The 18,860-nt window shown below is 42.7% G+C and overlaps 2 protein-coding genes across 7 annotated transcripts; one reads left to right on the forward strand and one right to left on the reverse strand.

Moving 5' to 3' along the window:
- Positions 1-227: 227 nt before the first annotated feature.
- Positions 228-8,486, reverse strand: opa3 (outer mitochondrial membrane lipid metabolism regulator OPA3). Of its 4 annotated transcripts, none has more exons than XM_079166345.1 (3): positions 8,414-8,486; positions 2,475-2,708; positions 228-1,370 (listed from the first exon to the last, which is right to left on the reverse strand). In XM_079166345.1, the coding sequence occupies exons 2-3, from the start codon at positions 2,614-2,616 to the stop codon at positions 1,042-1,044; spliced, it is 471 nt and encodes a 156-aa protein (XP_079022471.1). In that variant the 5' UTR covers positions 2,617-2,708; positions 8,414-8,486; the 3' UTR covers positions 228-1,041. The 4 variants fall into 4 exon arrangements, with proteins under 4 accessions (XP_079022471.1, XP_079022472.1, XP_079022473.1 ...); XM_079166346.1 differs by lacking the exon at positions 8,414-8,486 and adding an exon at positions 3,842-3,926; XM_079166347.1 differs by lacking the exon at positions 8,414-8,486 and adding an exon at positions 3,635-3,649.
- Positions 3,688-17,659, forward strand: ppp1r13l (protein phosphatase 1, regulatory subunit 13 like). Of its 3 annotated transcripts, none has more exons than XM_079166340.1 (13): positions 3,688-3,854; positions 10,051-10,113; positions 10,234-10,349; positions 10,765-11,350; positions 11,828-11,923; positions 12,261-12,346; positions 12,787-13,159; positions 13,269-13,720; positions 13,878-14,015; positions 14,800-14,933; positions 15,319-15,485; positions 16,130-16,323; positions 16,420-17,659. In XM_079166340.1, the coding sequence occupies exons 2-13, from the start codon at positions 10,077-10,079 to the stop codon at positions 16,453-16,455; spliced, it is 2,415 nt and encodes an 804-aa protein (XP_079022466.1). In that variant the 5' UTR covers positions 3,688-3,854; positions 10,051-10,076; the 3' UTR covers positions 16,456-17,659. The 3 variants fall into 3 exon arrangements, with proteins under 3 accessions (XP_079022466.1, XP_079022467.1, XP_079022468.1); XM_079166341.1 differs by lacking the exon at positions 3,688-3,854 and adding an exon at positions 4,153-4,276; XM_079166342.1 differs by lacking the exon at positions 3,688-3,854 and adding an exon at positions 6,816-6,834.
- The last annotated feature ends 1,201 nt before the right edge of the window (positions 17,660-18,860 follow it).

Below are 18,860 nucleotides of genomic sequence, written 5' to 3' on the forward strand. Positions count from 1 at the left end.
GCAGTGGCAGCGATCATCAGTGATGTAGTGATACTGTAGCTAAATATTAAATGTTTCATCTTTTCTGATAATATAGTAATTAAGTAGGCCTATGTAGACTCTGTGGCAGGAAAACTACTCGGATCTTTTACTTATGTGCAGCTGAAACAATTAAATGAATGGATTGATAGAAAATGAATGGGCTAGTATTTTGATAAAAGTGTCATCCTTTTATTTTATTGGGAAGGTGTTACTTTGGGCTCTAGGTAATTGTGAAGCCACATCTCACTTTTTACAAACCAAACCATCAATCGATTAATGAAGAATATAATAAGCAGACTAATCTATTATGAAAATAATCATTTGCAGTCATATACAAAATAGTAAAAACAGTAAAATCCTGCTTTAGCATTATTGGAAGTAATAATAATCTATTGATATAATAGCAGTAGTCATATGGGACATTTTTTTGCATCGAGTAGTTTTTTTTCAAGGCAGGCCCTTTGTATCAGAGTATTTTTTCACAGTGTACACTGCATGTGTGTTAAGTGCCAACAACTCTATTAACAGACAGCTTTTTATTTTACACCATCCTTATTACAGTTGTCACATTTAATGTACATGAACCATAAAGAAGATTTACAATGTATTTATGACATAACATGTCCATGAAACTGTAGGGGCAGACACATAACAATAATGTCCATGTTTGGCCCTCAATCAAGCGCACCAAGCCGTTATAAAATATATTAACTTCAATGTGCCATTGCATTTTATTGTAAATCCTTGTATACAGCCAAATGTATTATGAACATGCAAGATCAAGCTTAGAAATACACTATGAATATCATAGCACTCCCCCTTAACAACTGGTTGCTCAAAACATGAGCTAATGACAGCACCCAAATCCCCAGCGCACTGATTTGTTATACAAGCACCCGTTCCAGCCAACTTAATGTGCTGTGTGTGAAGCGGGGTCATTATCAAGCTGCACACATGGCAGTACTATGGGTGTGCACTCTTGTTCTTTCACACACAGACCAACACACAGGGCTTATTTCATCACTTTTTGGTGGGGACAGGATAGGACAGCAGTAGCCTATTGACCTCTCTCAGCTGAGCATCTAGAGTCTCTGTGGTAAGTGCTAGTTCTCCTAGTTGAGTCTGTAGGCTTGCGATGGTCTCGTTCTGCTCCTCTTCTTTGTGGCGAGCGTTAGCGGCCTGCCTGCTGTACTCCAGCACCATACATCCACCACCAATGATGAAGATGATCGCCTCTCCCAGCAACTCCGCACCCAGCTCTGCAGCCATATCCTCATTCAGTGGCTTGATGGTGGAGCCCCGAAAGCCCATGATCCGCATCTTTGTTTTCATCTCAACCCAGTGGTAAACTGTGAGGACAGAGAGCATACACAGTTCCAGTTAGACTTTCAATTGGACCTTTGGGTGTTGCTCACGTTTGCATTTTTGCTTCAGATGATCTCCAAGGGAACAGTTTGAAATACATGTGAGAATGCAACGAGATGAATGTGTTGACATACAGTTTTTATACGGTTTGCAACGTAGAATTGACTCAGTAGTGAGCTTAGAGCACACTAAACCTCTTAACAGTTTGTTGCTGTTCATTCAAATAAGTCAGTGAACATTTTGAGGTCTGCACCTGAGGCCGAGCCCCTAACAACCACCACCAGCTTCTAACAAACACAAGATAAGATGAGATAAGAAAAGATAGGATAGGATAGGGCAGGGCTGTATTGATCTCCAGCGGGGCAATTCGGTTGCTGTGACAGCAATACAGATAAATAGAGAAAGCAAATAAATAGTAAGAGGTATATTCCACTAATATAGGAAGAAAAAAAAATAGAACACAGGAGCATTGGAGACAGTGTTAGATGATGCAAAATATCTGTAACACTAACATAATATTGTATAGTATAAAATGGCAAATTATAATATAGTTAAAGGTGAAAGGTAGTAACAAGAAAGATTCAAATAATGTGTCTCTTCTTAATGTGCCATTGTGTCCTATTCTTTGTGTCGTTTCATTTTGTGTGAATAGTGTAAATGTTCTGAAAATGAACGGTGACCAGTTTAGAGCTAGGTGGGCTTTTTTCAGTGCTTTTGACACACGTTTTCTGATAAACACATGAAGCATTTTTGGCGGTGTTTAGTGAAACTAAACTGACAAATGTGCCTAAACAACAGAACGCAGTGGCAGCTCAAACATCTTATATTGTGCGTCAGAAGCCATTCAGACTACTGTCCTGTGCCGACACAAACGAAAGGCTACACACTGCCTGTTCAATGACACACAAAACCCGCCCTCTTCGACCTTGCCTGACTGCCATTGGTCGACAAGGTAAACCCATGAACATGATTGGGTAAGCGCTCTCGACAAGTACAATCTCATTGGTTACAGCGGCTCCTCGCCTATCCCTCGGGTGTCTGACACTGCAATCTAGCGGTCATAGCTATCCGTTAGCTCGGTTACTCACTCTGTGCGGGCGGCAGGCAGATGTACGTCTTAAAGAACTCGCTTCTCCGTGCTCCCGCTTTTATTCGGTTCGCTATAGGCTTGCCCATCTGCCTCACTCCGAGGTAGAGGAGCTTGGCGATAGGGAAGGCTCCGACAACCATCTTGGCGGAAACGCTTGACAAGCGCGGGGCGTTGCACGTAGGGGTGACGTGATTACGTTATATGATTGACACATACGCCCACGTGTTCATGTCTGCGGTTAAAAAAAGAAAAACAGTAAGGTTATCGTAATAAACATCCTTTAATTATCTTTGTTAAATGTCACATTCACAAAAGTACTTTGTATTAAATAAAGGCATTTTTAAAATAAATTAAATGCAGCAGTATACACAAACAAATAAGTAAACAATACAGCCTACTGTATGGCCCTGAACTTTTCTTTTATACTTTATTTCATTTTCTTTTTTTAAAATACTTTATTCATCCCTTAATCCTTGACATATGCCCACCTGCTCACGTGTGCAAGTGACGAGGCAAATGCTTTATTAATTGACTCTCCCTTAAAATAATGTGAACTTCTGCAACGTCTAGAAAACTTTGGTAATAGACACGTTTCATTGGAAGAGGTCAATTTGTCAGCGGTCATCATCAGTGATGTGGTGATACTGTAGCTAAATTTTAAATAATGTTTCATCTTTGTCCAATTTTGACACCACCAGCATTATTAAATAAAGAATGACATATTGATAGTTTCCCTTAACGGTCCCACCTTGTAGGCCTACAGGCATTAATGTAGAGGTCTCAGGTAAAACTAGAGCTGCTGAAACTACAAAAAAAACGGTAGTAGGATCATTAACACATAAACATCAAACATCCATTACAACCTGTAATTTGTCAACATGTATAATGCAGCTTACCATTTGTAAATCTAAATTTAGAAGTAAACATGTAAAACAACATTTGTCATAGAAATGTAGCCTGGAAAACCGTAACATTTAAGATTAGCCTACTTAGGTGTCTGTATACGAAAGGAGGTAATTGACTGCTGGGGTTATAAAGCTGTTATAAAGCTTTTACGTGCCTGTTGTAAAACATGCAGCTTGTAGGCTACCTGCTCTTTACAGAAGACGTCTAGGAAAAGAGTGAGCCCAGACGCAGTGGCATGTCTGGAAGGTTCACCTGGAACACCTGGCTCGGGTTACAGCGGCGGAGAAGGAGACAGAGGGGCAGGACTCTGAGCCAAAATAGCTGAACTCAGTGAGTTACGCAGCTATGACTACATGTCTGGAGCAATCGGCGCAAGACAGCAACACAGTCAGAGCGACCCGACTTCTTCAGGAAGACAAGAGGGCTCCGCTTTCCTCTCGAGCAGAAGAAGAAAAGTACCTGTTGGTTTGAGGTAAGGACGTTTTTATAATCGCGTGTCCTGCGCACCTATCTGCGTGGGGAGAAAAAAAAAGTTTTACAACAAGATCGCGTCTGTGTTGCGTGCGTCATTGTAGCTCTTTGAGTCTTGGTTTCGCTCCTCGAAAGTGCAATCGCGTGAAACGCCTTTTTTTTCTCCCCCTTTGAATGGTTCTTTCCATCGTTTTTCTCGTTTTTTTGGGAGAGGTCTTGGATGCGAGGAGGAGCTTGTTCTCAAAGTAATGAAAATCAGATGTTGCCACCTCTGCCTGGCATGCCTCCCAGTCTGCATCCACATAGGAAAGCTTCGGTGCAGTAGCCAGCTGCTGGACTTTGGTAGACTGCTGTGCAGCCAGCAGTAGAAGACAATAACAGACAGGCATATATATACTCTACCGCCAGAGTCACTATCTACAGGTAGGACTGGGCAAAAACTCGTTCTGATCATATATCCTCTTTTAATGGAATCATGTCATGATGAAATCATATGTCGAGTTATCGCGATATAAGTTGTTTATTTTAAAGTTCATACCATGGGGTGATTTCATATAGACCATTTATCTATTGGATGGGCAGGAAACATGCTATATCGTGATACATATCATTATCGATATCGAGAGAGAAGATTTTGGCCATATCGCTCAACCCTAACTGCAGGACTTATGAGATTTTGTGACTTCATTATTAGTGATCTTATCAGATTGAATGGTGTTTTTATGATCCATTATGTGATATTAATTACAGATGATCACCATATTGCATTGTAGATTAGCTATGATTAGGTTAAGTGTCGCTTTGATACACAAAAGCAAAACCATTAGAAACTCAAATGCGTCAGTTATTTGCTGAACTGCTAATCTAAAACATAAACCTAACCTTCCTGTCAGAGCAGGATTTAAATGGCATGTCGCCAACATGTTTGCTCCGCTCTGGGTCCAAAACCAGCTGGGCTGCATTGTCTGCTATACTGGCCGTAAAAAAAAAATGTTACAGTCACCAGCTATTCAACTTTCTCCCCAGTGATCGACTGCATGCATGCTCACACATGAAAGCAGATCCACTTGTCACTCCTTGGTAAGTAATGGCCCTGCTCTGTGCACTTTGCACCTCAGCATGAGCATGACACACTGCGGGCGTTAGACGGGTCAGTGTAACTTGTGAGAAATGTCTGTTATGTTGTGCGGCACTGACAGATTCCTGAGTCACATGCTGCGGAGAACGGCGTTGCTCTAGAAGTGAAGGGGCTAGCTGGGCTCATGCTAGAAGCCATTATCCAAAAGAAGAATGAAGGCAGGTTCAGGGATTTGTCTTTACCACCTCAGAAATATATTTTTGTCAGCGCATGAATGTACACTTCTGCACCTTGCCGAGACTGACCGCTTATCCGACGTTTGAGGAGATCGTTATAGCTGCATTGTTAAAAGGCTGTTGTCTTTGGCAATGACTTAAGCTGCTGTGAAAGGAATGTGCTATGCATGCTCGTCAATGTTTTTTGTGTCGGCAGATAGCATTTCAATCACTAACTAGGTCAGAGGTGCGGATGTCATAGAAACAAGTACTTTGGGTGGAGTTTTGTAGCTGAGGAACTTACAGTTGATGAAGTCTGTCATTATACGTGATTAATCTATGAGCAATGTATGACAGGTCATCGTTCAGCGTGGAATTCAAATGTAACTGAACAACTCATGCAATTAGGGTGAAAAAACATCAATAAAGCTTATTATAGTATATCTGTTTGGTCATAGTTTTCTATCTGAGATGATATTCTTCGGATAAACTCTTTCTGTGGTTGTGGCAGCCACCAAAGATAAAAACAACGAACTCCACAATGAACCGCCATTGAAGCGCATCGAGTCACAATGTTTTACACAATAATTACACAATACCTCCCACTTGGATTTGCGCCATGAGCCTTAATCTCCAGTCATCATCTGGATAAATTAACACCTCATTTCAAATGACTCACACAGCATGAGATAGTGATAGTGTACATAAATTTGCATGTTACCTTTGACGTTGGCATGAAACTCTGGCATCAAAATACCTTCCAGAGAATTCAGACAGATCGACATTCCGGATATTTCAAATCAAGCTGTGTGAGCCACTAAGAAAGCTTGTGGGAATAAAAAAAAAAAATGCAATCCCAGGGGTTATGTTTTTCACAGGAACCTACGAGAGGGTCTCATCATCAGCAGGTTTATTCTCCTGTGGGACATCATTTAGTTTATGATGTCTGCATGAGCCAGATTTAGCTTTTAGGACTTCATGGCAAAGAGAGATGAAAAGCAAGCCACAAAGGGAAGCGTTTAGTTGTGTCAGAGGATTTTTATTTTTTTTTTATCAGTCAGTCTCAGCCAAGTTCCCTGCCAGTGGACTGTGGACAGAGACACAGCCAGAAAGATCTGAAGGAAGGGTATGAAGGAGGAACCAACAGGAGGGGGAGGAAACAAATGGATGCCTAAATGAAAATATGGCGTTCAGCATCAACAAAAAAATGGGTTAGATGCTTAGTCTGGAATTGTTGGTGAAGGACTTAAAAGGAAAGGAAAGAGGGAGGGCCCGCTTGTAGTCTTGGTCAGACACACCCTTGCATTCTGCAAAGCTTCTGATTATTGTCTTTGAAGCTTTAATCTCCCTGCTGCTTCCTACAGGATCTCTCTGCTTATTTGAGTGTTCGTTAACAAAGTTGTTAAATTGTTTTTCAAATTTCTAAAGCTTGGTTTGCAGAGGTAGCCAGGAGTTTAGTTACTCCTTCGTGGTTTCATCTTGGCTTTACCACTTGAGAGAGCTAATTGTTGTATGTTAAAATGGTAGAACCAGCTAGTAATCATAGAACCATCGTAATCACAGCAGTGGAAAGGAACTGGACATAAAGTGCACTTGAGTTTTTCCAGGAAACTTCTCCTAAGAACGCAACCAAAGTGCCACAGCCGATCCACAAGCCTGGAATAGCAGCGCTGCAGAGGCCACAAGCTGTCAGTCCACTTTACATTTTCAGATGATTAATGTTTCTGCGCTTCAATACTTCAAGACGAACGCCCCCTTTCTACTGCGTTTGTGCTTCAAGGTGGAACAGCTGCCTCATTTGTTACTCTATGTGATGACCTCATGAATGTTGCCTGTTTCTACAAAAACATTTGTTTACTAAATGCTTCTCTTCCTGAAACCTTCATGTTACAAAGTCTGGCCATGGCTGTTGAGTTTACCTGAAAATGTATTTGCATATGCAAATTACAGACAAGATGCAAATTACCAACACTAGATGCCAAGATAAAAATATGATAAAATACGATAAAATACGATAAAATTAAATAATATTAAATTAAATTAAATTAAATTAAATTAAAAAATAAATAAAATCCACGATCTAAATGACAACAGAACACAACATGGTGGGAGGATTAGAAGGTCCTAATGGAAGTTGGGTACCGTTGGTTCAGTCTATTGTCCTGTAAATGAATAAGGCTTGAGTAATGAGAAAAATAAACATAAAGCAAGCATTACACATTCATTAAGAGGTCCAAAAGTATGTACCAAGTAAATCTAAAAGTAAAGGAAAAATGTAGTTTTGATGGTGAACTGACAGCGTAACAATAGAATAACACAACCAGTAAAAGGGTGGGATTAGGGCTGTCACAATGTCAGATTATCTACTTATCGTGGCCAAAAGAATTCACAATAACAATATTATTGCGATATAGAAAATTTGAAAAATAATAATAGTGTTAATGCTGTCAGTAAAATGAATCTGCAACTTTTATTTTTACACCCATGATACGGTAGTGTAGGAAGGTGGAGAGTCTGTAACCACAACTGTGTATCTCAAAGGACTTAAGAGGCACTGGATTACTTTCACGATACTAAATGGGTATTATTAACAGGATGTCAACCTTTCTTTGAAAACACCACGGCCATTGTCATTACTGGTATATTGTGTCACCCCTAGGCGGGGTGAGTGAATTTCTGGGCTGGAAGGGGAGAGCTCAGTGAGTGATCGACCTGACATTTGTGAGTCAATGAGTCTAATGAGTCTAATCTCTTTGTGTGTGAGCTGTCCTTGACAGAGTTACGCATCCCAGACTGTGTGTGTGTGTGTGTGTGTGAGCTGAAGGCCTCACTGGGAGGAGTGCTGAGGAATGTGAGCCTATGTGACCAGGCCTGACTCCAGTACAGTGTAGCACACAATGTGAAGAACAGCTATTATCTGGCTGTGCTGTACGCTTCAGTTTGACAACCTCACATAACACATGCTTCCCTCCGGGCCTGGCTCATGTTTAACTGGTGTTGGGATCTCATTCAGAGGTTGGTCTGATTTTAAAGGTGCACCTTTTGTATTAGGCAACAAAGATAAATGTCCCTCCCCTCTCTCTTTCTGCCAACATTTTTGAAAAGAAGCTAAAGGGAACGCTTTAGCCTTTTTCCTTTTTCTTTTGCAGTCTTTCCCAAAGTAAGATCAAAACCAATTTGAATCACTCTGTTTGTCCTGTACAGATACAAACCAAACAATCTGTGACATATTTAACACAAAGAGTGGGAGCAGGAAGAGACACTTACCTCTTAGTTTCCGGGAAATAATACTTTTCAAGCAACTACAAAACTGTCTGGAAGTTGAAAAAGTACAACCTCCAACAAACGGATGTTACTCTGTATCACTGCCTGAAGAACAAGGCATGTTAAGGGATAGCGGGCACATGCAAACAATGAATTACTCAAATATCTGAGTGATGTCTGTAAAAGCATTACACTCAACACGTTGATGGCATGTTACAGATTCAAAGTGAGTGTTGTTGTTGAAGTAGAAAACATACCGAAATAGCTCTCGCAGAAATGTCGAGTGGTCGCACAGTAGGCCGAGCACTTGAATCACCAGTGACAGTGGATTCCTTGTTTTTTCACAGGCCTATGAGAAACTGACCTCACTCTCTGTCTGCGTGTGAGGCCGTACGTGCACGGCCATTAGTAGTTAAATAGGGCAGGCTCGTAAATGTGGGACAGGTGTGTCAGGAGGGCTCAACACACTTTTATGAACATACGATTTATCCAAGACATTTTATTATCCCCAATATGCACATATTTACTGTCTAACATATTAGAATTACATGGCTGGTGTACATAAAGGCTTTCAGGACTTACTGTTGACTTTAAAAATGTATTTGCTTTACAGTACCTAAAAGAGAAAGTTGCATTTATATTGTATTATATTGTGTTTTAAATTCACGAAGAAGATGCCATGGGGTAGTTGGCTTTTCTTGTTTTATTCTAATATGTCCCCTTTAAGGAATAACCACACTGGAAAATGAATCACGGTACTGCACTTTATTTTAACGTCTATTACAATTCTTTTAATTTAACTTTTACTGACATTTGTCGTTCTTACTGCAAGACAAACAGAAGCTGACAACGTATCAGCTATTGTTGTCACACATGTCAATGAGCAGAAAATCAATCCAGAAATGTTTCATGACAAAGAATGATTTCCCGTGCAGATATTTTAAGGGATTATTAGGCATGCAGTGATTCTTTGGCATTAACACATTGTTTGAACAGCTTTGCATCCAGTCTGCACTAATTGACCTGTTGACTGGAAGTATTTGTATAATATGTCATCCACCTGACTATCAATGCACTACACCTGTCTGTCTGTCTGTCTGTAACTGGCTTTCAAACAGACCAGTCATATGTTACGTTAAGCTGGAACACCTGGCATCGCACGTAATGTGGATTAGTCAGCAAAGCAGGACAGATACTGCGAGAGAGGGCCCCACTGTGATGTCGTTTGGTGGTGTGACTCGCTGTTTCAAGCATGCCTGCAAGTGTCTGATTTGCTGTATCCAAACTAACTTGTTTGGACATGAACGGCGTTCAGGTGTGTGTGTGTGTGTGTCAGAGAGCCTGAGGGAGTGAAACTGCTTGGGAGCCCGCAGCAGGAGAGAAAGGGTAGGGTTAAACACTCAAATCTAACTTTATTGCATCAAGTAAGAGTCAACGGCTCAGTCGAATGGCATGATTGGCAACCTAGAGGGCAGACGGCAGAGCCTGTTCGTACGAAGCTGTTGCGTTTCTTTCTTTGACGGGGGGGCCCGCCGAGCCCCATACAATGGGAATCAATCCCACGAGATTGTGAAAACGTCAGTTGAAGGTGTTGTGACACTTTCCTCCTAACAGGTTTGGTGTGCTTCCATTGTTTTCAGGAGCCGAACGCTGCTTCCTCGCAGCCATGAGTTCTGAAGCGAGCATTGGCAGCAGCATGCTGTGTGAGTTTCCACAAACCTTTCACGTGTCTTCGTGTGGCTCAGTGTGTGTGTGTGTGTCGGTGCACATTGGGGTAACACGCTATGCTAATCGTCCGTGTTGCTTGTGTGGTGTGTGTCCAGTCCAGACTATAAATGACGACCTGAATGCATCGCTGGCCACAGCAGATGAGTTATCCAGAGAGTTCAACTCCCTGCTGAAGGAGGCCTCGTCCGACGACAACAACACAAAGTCTCAGGTGCGCACATACACACACCTCCAGCAGCGGTTTCCTCTTCAGTGAAGTCTCCCTCCCTCTCGTAGCTAGTCACAGCATGCCATTCTGCATGCATTCTGTCTTATGAATGTGCTCCTGAGGTTTGCCCGTCCATACTCTAAGCTGAATGGGTATCTACAACTGCACTAGCCAGTAAAGGTTAAAGACCTTGTTATATTACTTAAAATGAAACAATAGTAATGTCGTTGATATTCAAAAACAACATATTCCACGAGTCTTAGCCACTGGCGCACTGTCAAATCAGTTGTTGAATGATGACAAAAGAAGTTTTTCTTCACATCTTAAACATAAAATAAAACAATGTGCATATGTTGCTACCCAGCACAGTAGTCCTTCCTTATAATATTTATTGATAACAATTACATTTTCCCTTTAGACCAGGTCTGCCATCTTCAGAGAGTCCCCCCAGTACATCTCCACTACGACGGAGACGAGAGCCGGCAGTAATGGCAGCGTTAAGCCTTTCTCCCCAAGCACAACAACGTTCCACTCCTTGGACTCCATCTTCTCCAGCAACAAAGAAGCACCGTCGCCCCCCCCTATCTTCACCACCAGCCCACTCCCATCCCCCAAGATCCACAGGGAATCACGCTCTCCTCTCCCTCGAGCCGGATCCGATAGAACCTCGTACGGCCAGCCGAGCCCCAAACATTCGCCTCACACTCCGAAGCGCCATTCGGGTCACTCTCCGAGGCGCCATTCCCCCTCAAGTTACGACAGGAGCCCACGGGGCTCCCTCGGTTACGCCGATAGAAGCCCCTCTCCGAGCCGTACTGCTGTTTCTTCTGACCTGTCGTCTTGGTCTGCCTCGCTCCAGTCCTCCTCCAACAAGCTGAGCCCTTACGACAGCAGCACGGTGGGCCGCAGGTCACCTCGCCCGGAAAAAAGCCGCTCTCCTTTGTCGTTCAATTACCCCATGTCCAACACGCTGCCTCGGAACTTTGCCACGTCCAGGAAATCCGGTGAGTGGCTGCAGTTAGACGGAAGTTCTGGTGCAACTAAACCCAACAGAGATATGGGATTAGAATGGGATTAGATAAACTATATTCTCATTGTTGTCATTTTGAGGTAACATCACATAGATGGTGGGAAACTGAAGGAGAGGTACTTTTGGAAACAAGAGCAGTCTGGTCTTGGGGTGGATGTTTTAACTTACAGATAATAATGGCACTACTCAGTCAACATGATGGGAACGCACCATTTGAACCAGAAATTCTGAACTCTCCCTCAGTGTTGATCTTTCCTGATCTGGTGATGAATCAGGTTTTATAGATTTGGTATGAGCAGTTACAGTCAGCAATGCTAAAAATTACAGAATTACTTCATAAATAAGTCCACTGTTATGATAATGAACCCCAAAACTTTTTTTTGTTTGTATTTCTCTTTTTCTCTTATTTTCTCTCTCTCTCTCTCTCTCTCTCTCTCTCTCTCTCTGCTAGACGAGGGTGTGCAGCAGCAGCAAAAGAGCTCTGGCAAGTGGAATGAGACAGATCTGGACGTGTCCTATGAGAAGAAACCTCACCACACCTATGACAGTTGGTTGATTCCTACTACTATCTCCCAGGGCTGGGCAATTCATTCTATATGATAATTTATCTTAGTTGTGATAAAAGTAATTGTTGATTGAGTGAAGAAAAAAAGGCTTTACCATGTGGTGAATTCCATATGGACTATATAGACTACCAGAAAATATTCTATATCGTGATGTATATCGTTATCGAGATATCGCCCAGCCCCACTTTCTCAACCTTTGTTATGTATGTGAAGGTGTGGAATTAGTCCAGGGCAAACCATTTGAGTACAATACCAGAGGAGCAATGGCGCCGAGACTGTACTGTACTGTTTTCTAACTCAACACTTTTCCTGTTACAGAGACAGAGCGGCTGCGACCGTCTCTGCCAAGTAGCTGGAGAGAATCCAACCTTGATGGCCCTCCTCCAGCCCCAAGTCCCAAAAAGGTGGGTGGAATTAACAAAGAGGCTTTAGAGTAGGTACCGTGAGAGAGTGTTTTTTTTTTCTTAAGCCATTCCCTCTGGTTTGTTGCGAAGCCATAGATATCCACGGAATGGGAGTTACTGCAAGTAACAGGCTGAAGTGGGCGGGGATGAGAGTTTCACAAGCCTTGTTCAATCAAAAACTCAAGTCATAGCATTTTTAAAAAGATGCATCAGTCCATTTTGGCATCTATGGGACAGAAAACGATGCAATGCACAGTCAGCACCATAATGCTGGCTTGTAAAGTTGTCTGAAAATGAAAACAACAGGCTAAAAGAGGCTCGAAAGCTCCTTAAAGCTGCAGAGTTAGGTTATAATTCTCCGACACTTCACATTATACGGTCATCTGATTCAGTGCATTGGGATTAGATTGAAATGTATCATTCCTTTCTTTCTCTTCCAGGATTCTCGCTCTCCAGCTCACATTTATTCCCACACTTCTCTGCCCCGTAACACGCGCATAACCATGCCTCCAGATGTTTCGTCCCCAGCCCACTCCCCTTTCCACTCTCAGCCCATCATCTCCCGCATTTCCATTCCCCCGACTTCTACTCAGTCCCGCCAGCGCAAGCCCATCCCTCTCTCCGTCATTATGCGCCTCCAAAACCCCCACTGGGGAGCAATGTCAACCCGCCACCCCAGAGTCCTGGGAGGGGAAGACGACATGGCACCGTACCAACCACCTGCACCCTTCCCGAAGGATTTCTTCCACCCACGTGTGCCCCAGCCACTGCAATACCCTCCTGAGCTGAGACAGCCAGCTGTATACAGTGACGGTATAACACATTCGACATTTGCACACACACTCTGACGCTCTCTCTGTTCACAGGAACTTCGTTCGACTGACTTTGCTTAACGAATGTGGTTTGGTGTTTGTCTTTGCAGCGCTGAACTCGGGGGATATCGACGCAGAGTTGGAGCGGCTGGACTTCGTTCATAACATGCCCGTGATCTTGGAGAAGCCCAGCGTGGGAGAGGGCAGAAGGGAGGGCGTGCCCCCAGCTCCCCGGCCCCTCAGCCCCACCAGGCTACAGCCAGTGGTGGCCCCCGAGGCCCAGAGACATGAGATCCCTAACCTCGAGGAGGTGCTCCGCATGAGGGCAGAAATCCCGCGGGCCCTGAAGAGACGGGGCTCCGTGGACCAGTCCCAGCCCCTGAAGAGGGCCTCCCACTACCAGCCCAACCAGTACAAGAATCTCATCGACAAGCTCTTTCACAGGAAGGCCCGGCGCCAGAGGGGGGAGCGAGGTAGCGAGACAAGCAGCTCCTCAGACGGAGAGGAAGCTGCTCCACCTCCTGCTCCTCTACCTGCACCCACAATGCAACCTGATTTCAGAGTAAGAAATGGGTTTAGACCAACCGATGATGTAATAGAAAAGCAGAGATTGTCTAATTGTAAATACAAAAAGGCTATTAGTATGCATTCAGCGCTATGTAAAGGTACTGTACATTTCTTTCACTTTATGCAAGCTGGTATCCTGTTTGTCTCTTCAGAGCTACCATTCCATTCTGCGGCGGTCCAAGCGGGATCACAAAAGTTCTGGGAGGCGAGCTCGACTCAGCCCGCTCGTCCTGCTGCTGGACGGAGCGCTGGTCGGGGAACTGGAGATAGTGCAGAAGGCCGTGCAGGAGGTGATACCTCATTGTATATACTGTTACTGCCATGGCAACTACTGCTTTACTGCAGCCACACAACGACTACTACTCTGCAGCTGCTGCTACTCACAGTAATAGTAGTCATGCCTGAGATACTAAACCCATTACACCAATAATTACTTACAAATATTATACATATTTGAGTGAACATCAAGCTTTGATTTAATAAAGGAAGCAACACCATAAAAACTGTAGAGTGATATTAATTCACAGGAATTTGCCAAAAAATGCCAAATGTATAGACTATCAACGAGCCATAAAAACATAAACTATTGAGAATATGTAATTAAAAGAAAAGGTTGAATTAAATTCTTAAATTAAAGGCAATAATGCAGATAGTTACAATGTTTCCAATAGTGCACTTTTCTTTCAAAAACAATACATTTTTGAAGAATTACTTCTTTTTAGCTTGGCAGCCTCCATAAAAGAAAAAAGATCTATAGGGTAAAAACTTGGTCTGCACTAAGACGGTAAAGTGTAGTGCCAAAGTCTGCTCCTGGTCTGGATTTACACTTAAAAGAAGCAGAAAAAGATGTGATATTTAACTGCTGAGCCTGCATTTAGCACATCCCTGCTGCTGCTTCTTCACACAGGAATACATTTGTCTGGAAGTTGCTCATGCTGCACAACAGCTTCCAACTACATTTTAGAAGTTTGGGGGGTTAAGAGTTGTCTCAAGGTGGCAGTAGTTTTTATCTCAGAGCAGAAACTCTTGTAAGGTACTTGATTACAGTTTAGCTGTGTTAAATGTCTTCCGCAGATGAACGACCCTAGCCAACCCAACGATGAGGGCATCACTGCCCTTCACAACGGCATCTGCGGCGGCCACTACAACGTGGTGGATTTCCTGGTTCGCATTGGAGCCAATGTCAGCGCGCCAGACAGCCACGGCTGGTAAATATCTGCTTATTCTTTGCCCTCCATATCTTCTCTCCAGTGGTAGAATGTAACTAAGTACATTTACATAAGTATTGTACTTTGAGGGAACATTTACTGCACAACAAGTGCTTTTTTATATGTTAAGTGCATTTTGTAGTACGGGTTAGACTGCAGGACTTGTAGTATTATGACAGTGTGATATATTTCGCCAGCACTGCCTCTCTCCTGTGATGGATCCGTGTAACTCAGCACATTAAAGGTTGCATGTTAAGCTTAGATTTTGCCAACGTGAGGGTTTTGCTACCAGTATTGTAGTATTGTGTCTCGCAGTAATGGGACATTTTCAGCACAGCTATCTTGTGCTCCCACATGCGTTAACCGCCAGTTCTTTGGGCCGCAGGACTCCGCTGCACTGCTCCGCTTCTTGTAACGACCGTCCACTGTGTGAGTTTTTGGTGAGGAATGGAGCCGCTGTCATGGCCATGACGGAGAGCGACGGCGCCACCGCCTCCCAGAAGTGCGATCCTTACGCGGTGGGGTTTGAGGAGTGCGAGAGCTTCCTGAAGGGTGAGGTTATTACACCTACATATCTACACACACACACACACACACACAAACGCTATACGGTACCATAAAAGGCTTAAAGTCAAACAAATCATTGAATAGACACCATTTGACAGTTACTGGGGCTCTGACCTTTGCTCTTTTTACCACTTGTCTAATGTGACGGTTTCAGTTCAGTCTCCCGTCAGTCGTTCACACCATTAAACACAATATAGCTGCAGCTAAAATACCATCAGTTTACATTTATGGCTCTTAGCCAATATCCTCATTCAAGGTAACTTAAAGGGAGCAGATATGTTTCTGTTGCCTTACGCAAGCACACTGCAGCGAGACACACTGTGGTGGAAAACTTTAAATCATATGGGATTTTTGGGCTAATCTGTTGGTAGCCTAATAAATTACCATTCCATACTAAATCTGCATATTTGGCAGGCCGGAAAAGCCTTTGCAATTCTGTATAGATCACATGACACTAAAACCTTTCATGTACTGTATGTTTTTTTTTTATGTAAGAAAAATTAAGTAGCAACGCAGATAAAATACAGATTCCAGGGGTTCAAAATAAAGCTATGATTTCGTCCATATTCAGTATTATGGACTGATATTTAAGTGCAGAAAGTTTTAAACATGCATGCATATACATCCAGGTGTGGAGGCGGCGATGGGGACGGATAACGGCGGGGTGCTGTACGCTCTGTGGAGCTACCCGGCTCAGGCAGCCGACGAGCTGAGCTTCAAAGAGGGAGACATGGTCACCATCCTGCAGAAACCCGAGGGGTCGGATTGGTGGTGGGCCTCACTCTGTGGCAGGGAGGGCTTTGTTCCAAACAACTACTTTGGGGTAAGATACCAATCTCTAAATGAAGGGTTGAACAATTTTGCCCTCACCTCCTGACTACCTCACCATAATGCTGAAATGCTTTTGTTTTCTTTCCAGCTTTTCCCAAAGGTTCGACCAAAGTCTCTCTGCTAAGTGGTCTCTTGCTGATGGTCAGAGTGGTGCAGAGGACTGTGCCGAACACGAAGCTCTACAGCGTCACACTGTTGTTTGACAGGAATGTGTCTGTATGATTATGAAAAGCCTGTGTTGCTGCAGAGCATGGGAAATGGTTTTGATCTGTCAGTCAAGGAGGGTTGAAGGAGAAGTCTCAGTATTCATTTTTCGCCACACTGACAATGATACATCTTTCTAGAAGACATCATTGGTAGTGGCTCTGCTGCGGGATATATATATATATATATATATTATAGTAACGTTACATCTCTGTACTGAGCTAAACCTCTTCTATCTTAAAGGTTACAAAAGGTTCATATTACCTGCTGTGTTCCAGTCAGACGCTGACATTTGTGACTCGTTGGTTGGTCGGTAATCAGAATGCAAACAGTGGCTGTTGGTTGTTCAGTGCGTTGAGGCCAATGTAGCTGTGTGCTGTCAACAAACCCGGCCCGTGATTGCTCAATTTAGAAAACGGGCTGCTCCGATCAGAGCAACATCAAACCTACTCATTACTGAAGCAGAGTAGTGTTTATTCTTTCGTCATATTTCTAAAGTGTACTCTGTATTTTTACAAATAGTTTTATCCGAGGGATCCTAATAAAAACCACACACTGATTTTAGCAAATATTATTTTTGAAGAGTGATGTTTAAGTGTTTTTCTACCAATGTGGCTGCAGACTTTACTTGTTTTTTTTAAATCAGGCACAGCAGGAACTTAACTGCATCTGGCATGTTTCTGCTTGGCTCTAGTCCTTAAACACAATGTAGGTCTGTCATGCTGCCTTTATGAATTGACCTCTCTGGAAGAGAAAGTGGTCTCTTTTTGTGTGTGGATGTGTTCGTATTTACAGTGAATGTTTGGTGATGCATTTGTTTTTAGTTTTTTTTATCAGTTTTTAGTTTTGTTGATAGGGACTGCTGTGCACTTAACCTGTAACCCTCTAAAGGGACACACAGTGACCAAATGTTTAAATACTCAATAAATACATGAGTCATAAGTTTTTGGTTTCCAGTGAAATCGTCTGTTACAGTCGTGTGTTTGTGGCTCAAAATGAGAAATGTGAAATGTCCCTTACTGACCAGCAGATGACACTGTATAATCAAATATCAACTCAACCTATTCACATTGTCAACGCTACCGGCGAATAAAAACTAATATATAGTAAAGAACCATTTATTGAGGCTGTTTTGTGCAGTATCAGCCCTCTATGTTATGCGTTACATTAAACCTCGTTAATACTTTGTTTCTTCTTCTTTGAAGTTATATTTATTCTCATTTTCCTCCTCCCTCTCCTCTTCTTCTACACCACCGGGCACCCCGGCGACTGCTGTGATTCTTAATGAATCAATTAGCCGCACTATTATGCATAAGGGTAATTACAAAAACTACACACATGATTAATATTTTTTTTAATTAAGTCTGACTCAGGCCTTTTGATCTGCAGACTATCTCTACCCCACTGGTATTAAGAAAACACCTACGCCTGTGTGCTCCATCACAATCCCTGAGGAAGATTAGTGACAGCATTGTTTGAAGCGGTTTAATGTTTTTTCTTTTTTTTCCAATTTTATGTAGATTATAAAACGTGTAATGATGATGACATAGACAAAGACACACACACACTCACACACACACACACACACACACAATTTACTGTGGTGAGCTAACGCAGTGTTTCACATTTTCTGGTGAATAATTCAGATGGTTTAAAGTGGACCGAACTGTCCACTGGTCCGTGGCAGAATACATAATGTTGGGCTGAAACAGATCTCCTCTTGGCCTTGGCTAGAAGGCCATGGCAAAGAAAAGGAGCATACCCTGCAAAGTGCCATGTTGAGTCTCATCTTTATTCATAAAACATTATATTTCTTTAACAGCGCAATCACGGAGGTGAGGCAATGCGACTTATACCACTGTAATTTAATTCAGCGGGTTTCAAGGAAGAACACTACCTCAAAGAGAGGATGAGTCATTTCATCAGATTGAATATGATCATTTGCATGGAGGGAAATCAATTTCTTTCATTTTCATGATAGTTTTTTTTCACATATTCTGTAAAGTATTTCTTTGGTTAAGATGCTGAAAAGAGTCGCAGTCATTTGAATCAGTGGTTCCCAACATGAAGGTCACAAGATGATTAAAAAGACATAAGCAATTTCCAAAACACATAAATACATACATACAAATTATGCTCATCTTTTCTGACTTTTCTTTCTGAATGTAATTGTGACTGGAATAGATTTTGAGAGCATTTCTATTGCCTCTCAACATGGCAATGGCTGAGCAGGCAGCATGCAGCTAACAGTGCTATCAGCGTTAACAGTGCAGACGCCGGCGAAGGTGCCTGACAGAGCTAACAGTGTTACGGCTGCCGTGAGCC

The sequence above is a fragment of the Pholis gunnellus genome (genome assembly GCF_910591455.1).
Source record: "Pholis gunnellus genome assembly, chromosome: 9".
NCBI classification, from domain to species: Eukaryota; Metazoa; Chordata; class Actinopteri; order Perciformes; family Pholidae; genus Pholis; species Pholis gunnellus.

Coding starts and splice junctions, on each gene's coding strand:
- opa3 (XM_079166345.1), bottom strand. CDS start 2,616: ATGGTTGTCGGAGCCTTCCCTATCGCCAAGCTCCTCTACCTCGGAGTG. Junction 1,371..2,474: donor CTGCCTGCCGCCCGCACAGA/GTGAGTAACCGA, acceptor CTGTCCTCACAG/TTTACCACTGGGTTGAGATG.
- ppp1r13l (XM_079166340.1), top strand. CDS start 10,077: ATGAGTTCTGAAGCGAGCATTGGCAGCAGCATGCTGT. Junction 12,347..12,786: donor CAGCCCCAAGTCCCAAAAAG/GTGGGTGGAATT, acceptor TTTCTCTTCCAG/GATTCTCGCTCTCCAGCTCA. Junction 14,934..15,318: donor GCGCCAGACAGCCACGGCTG/GTAAATATCTGC, acceptor TTTGGGCCGCAG/GACTCCGCTGCACTGCTCCG.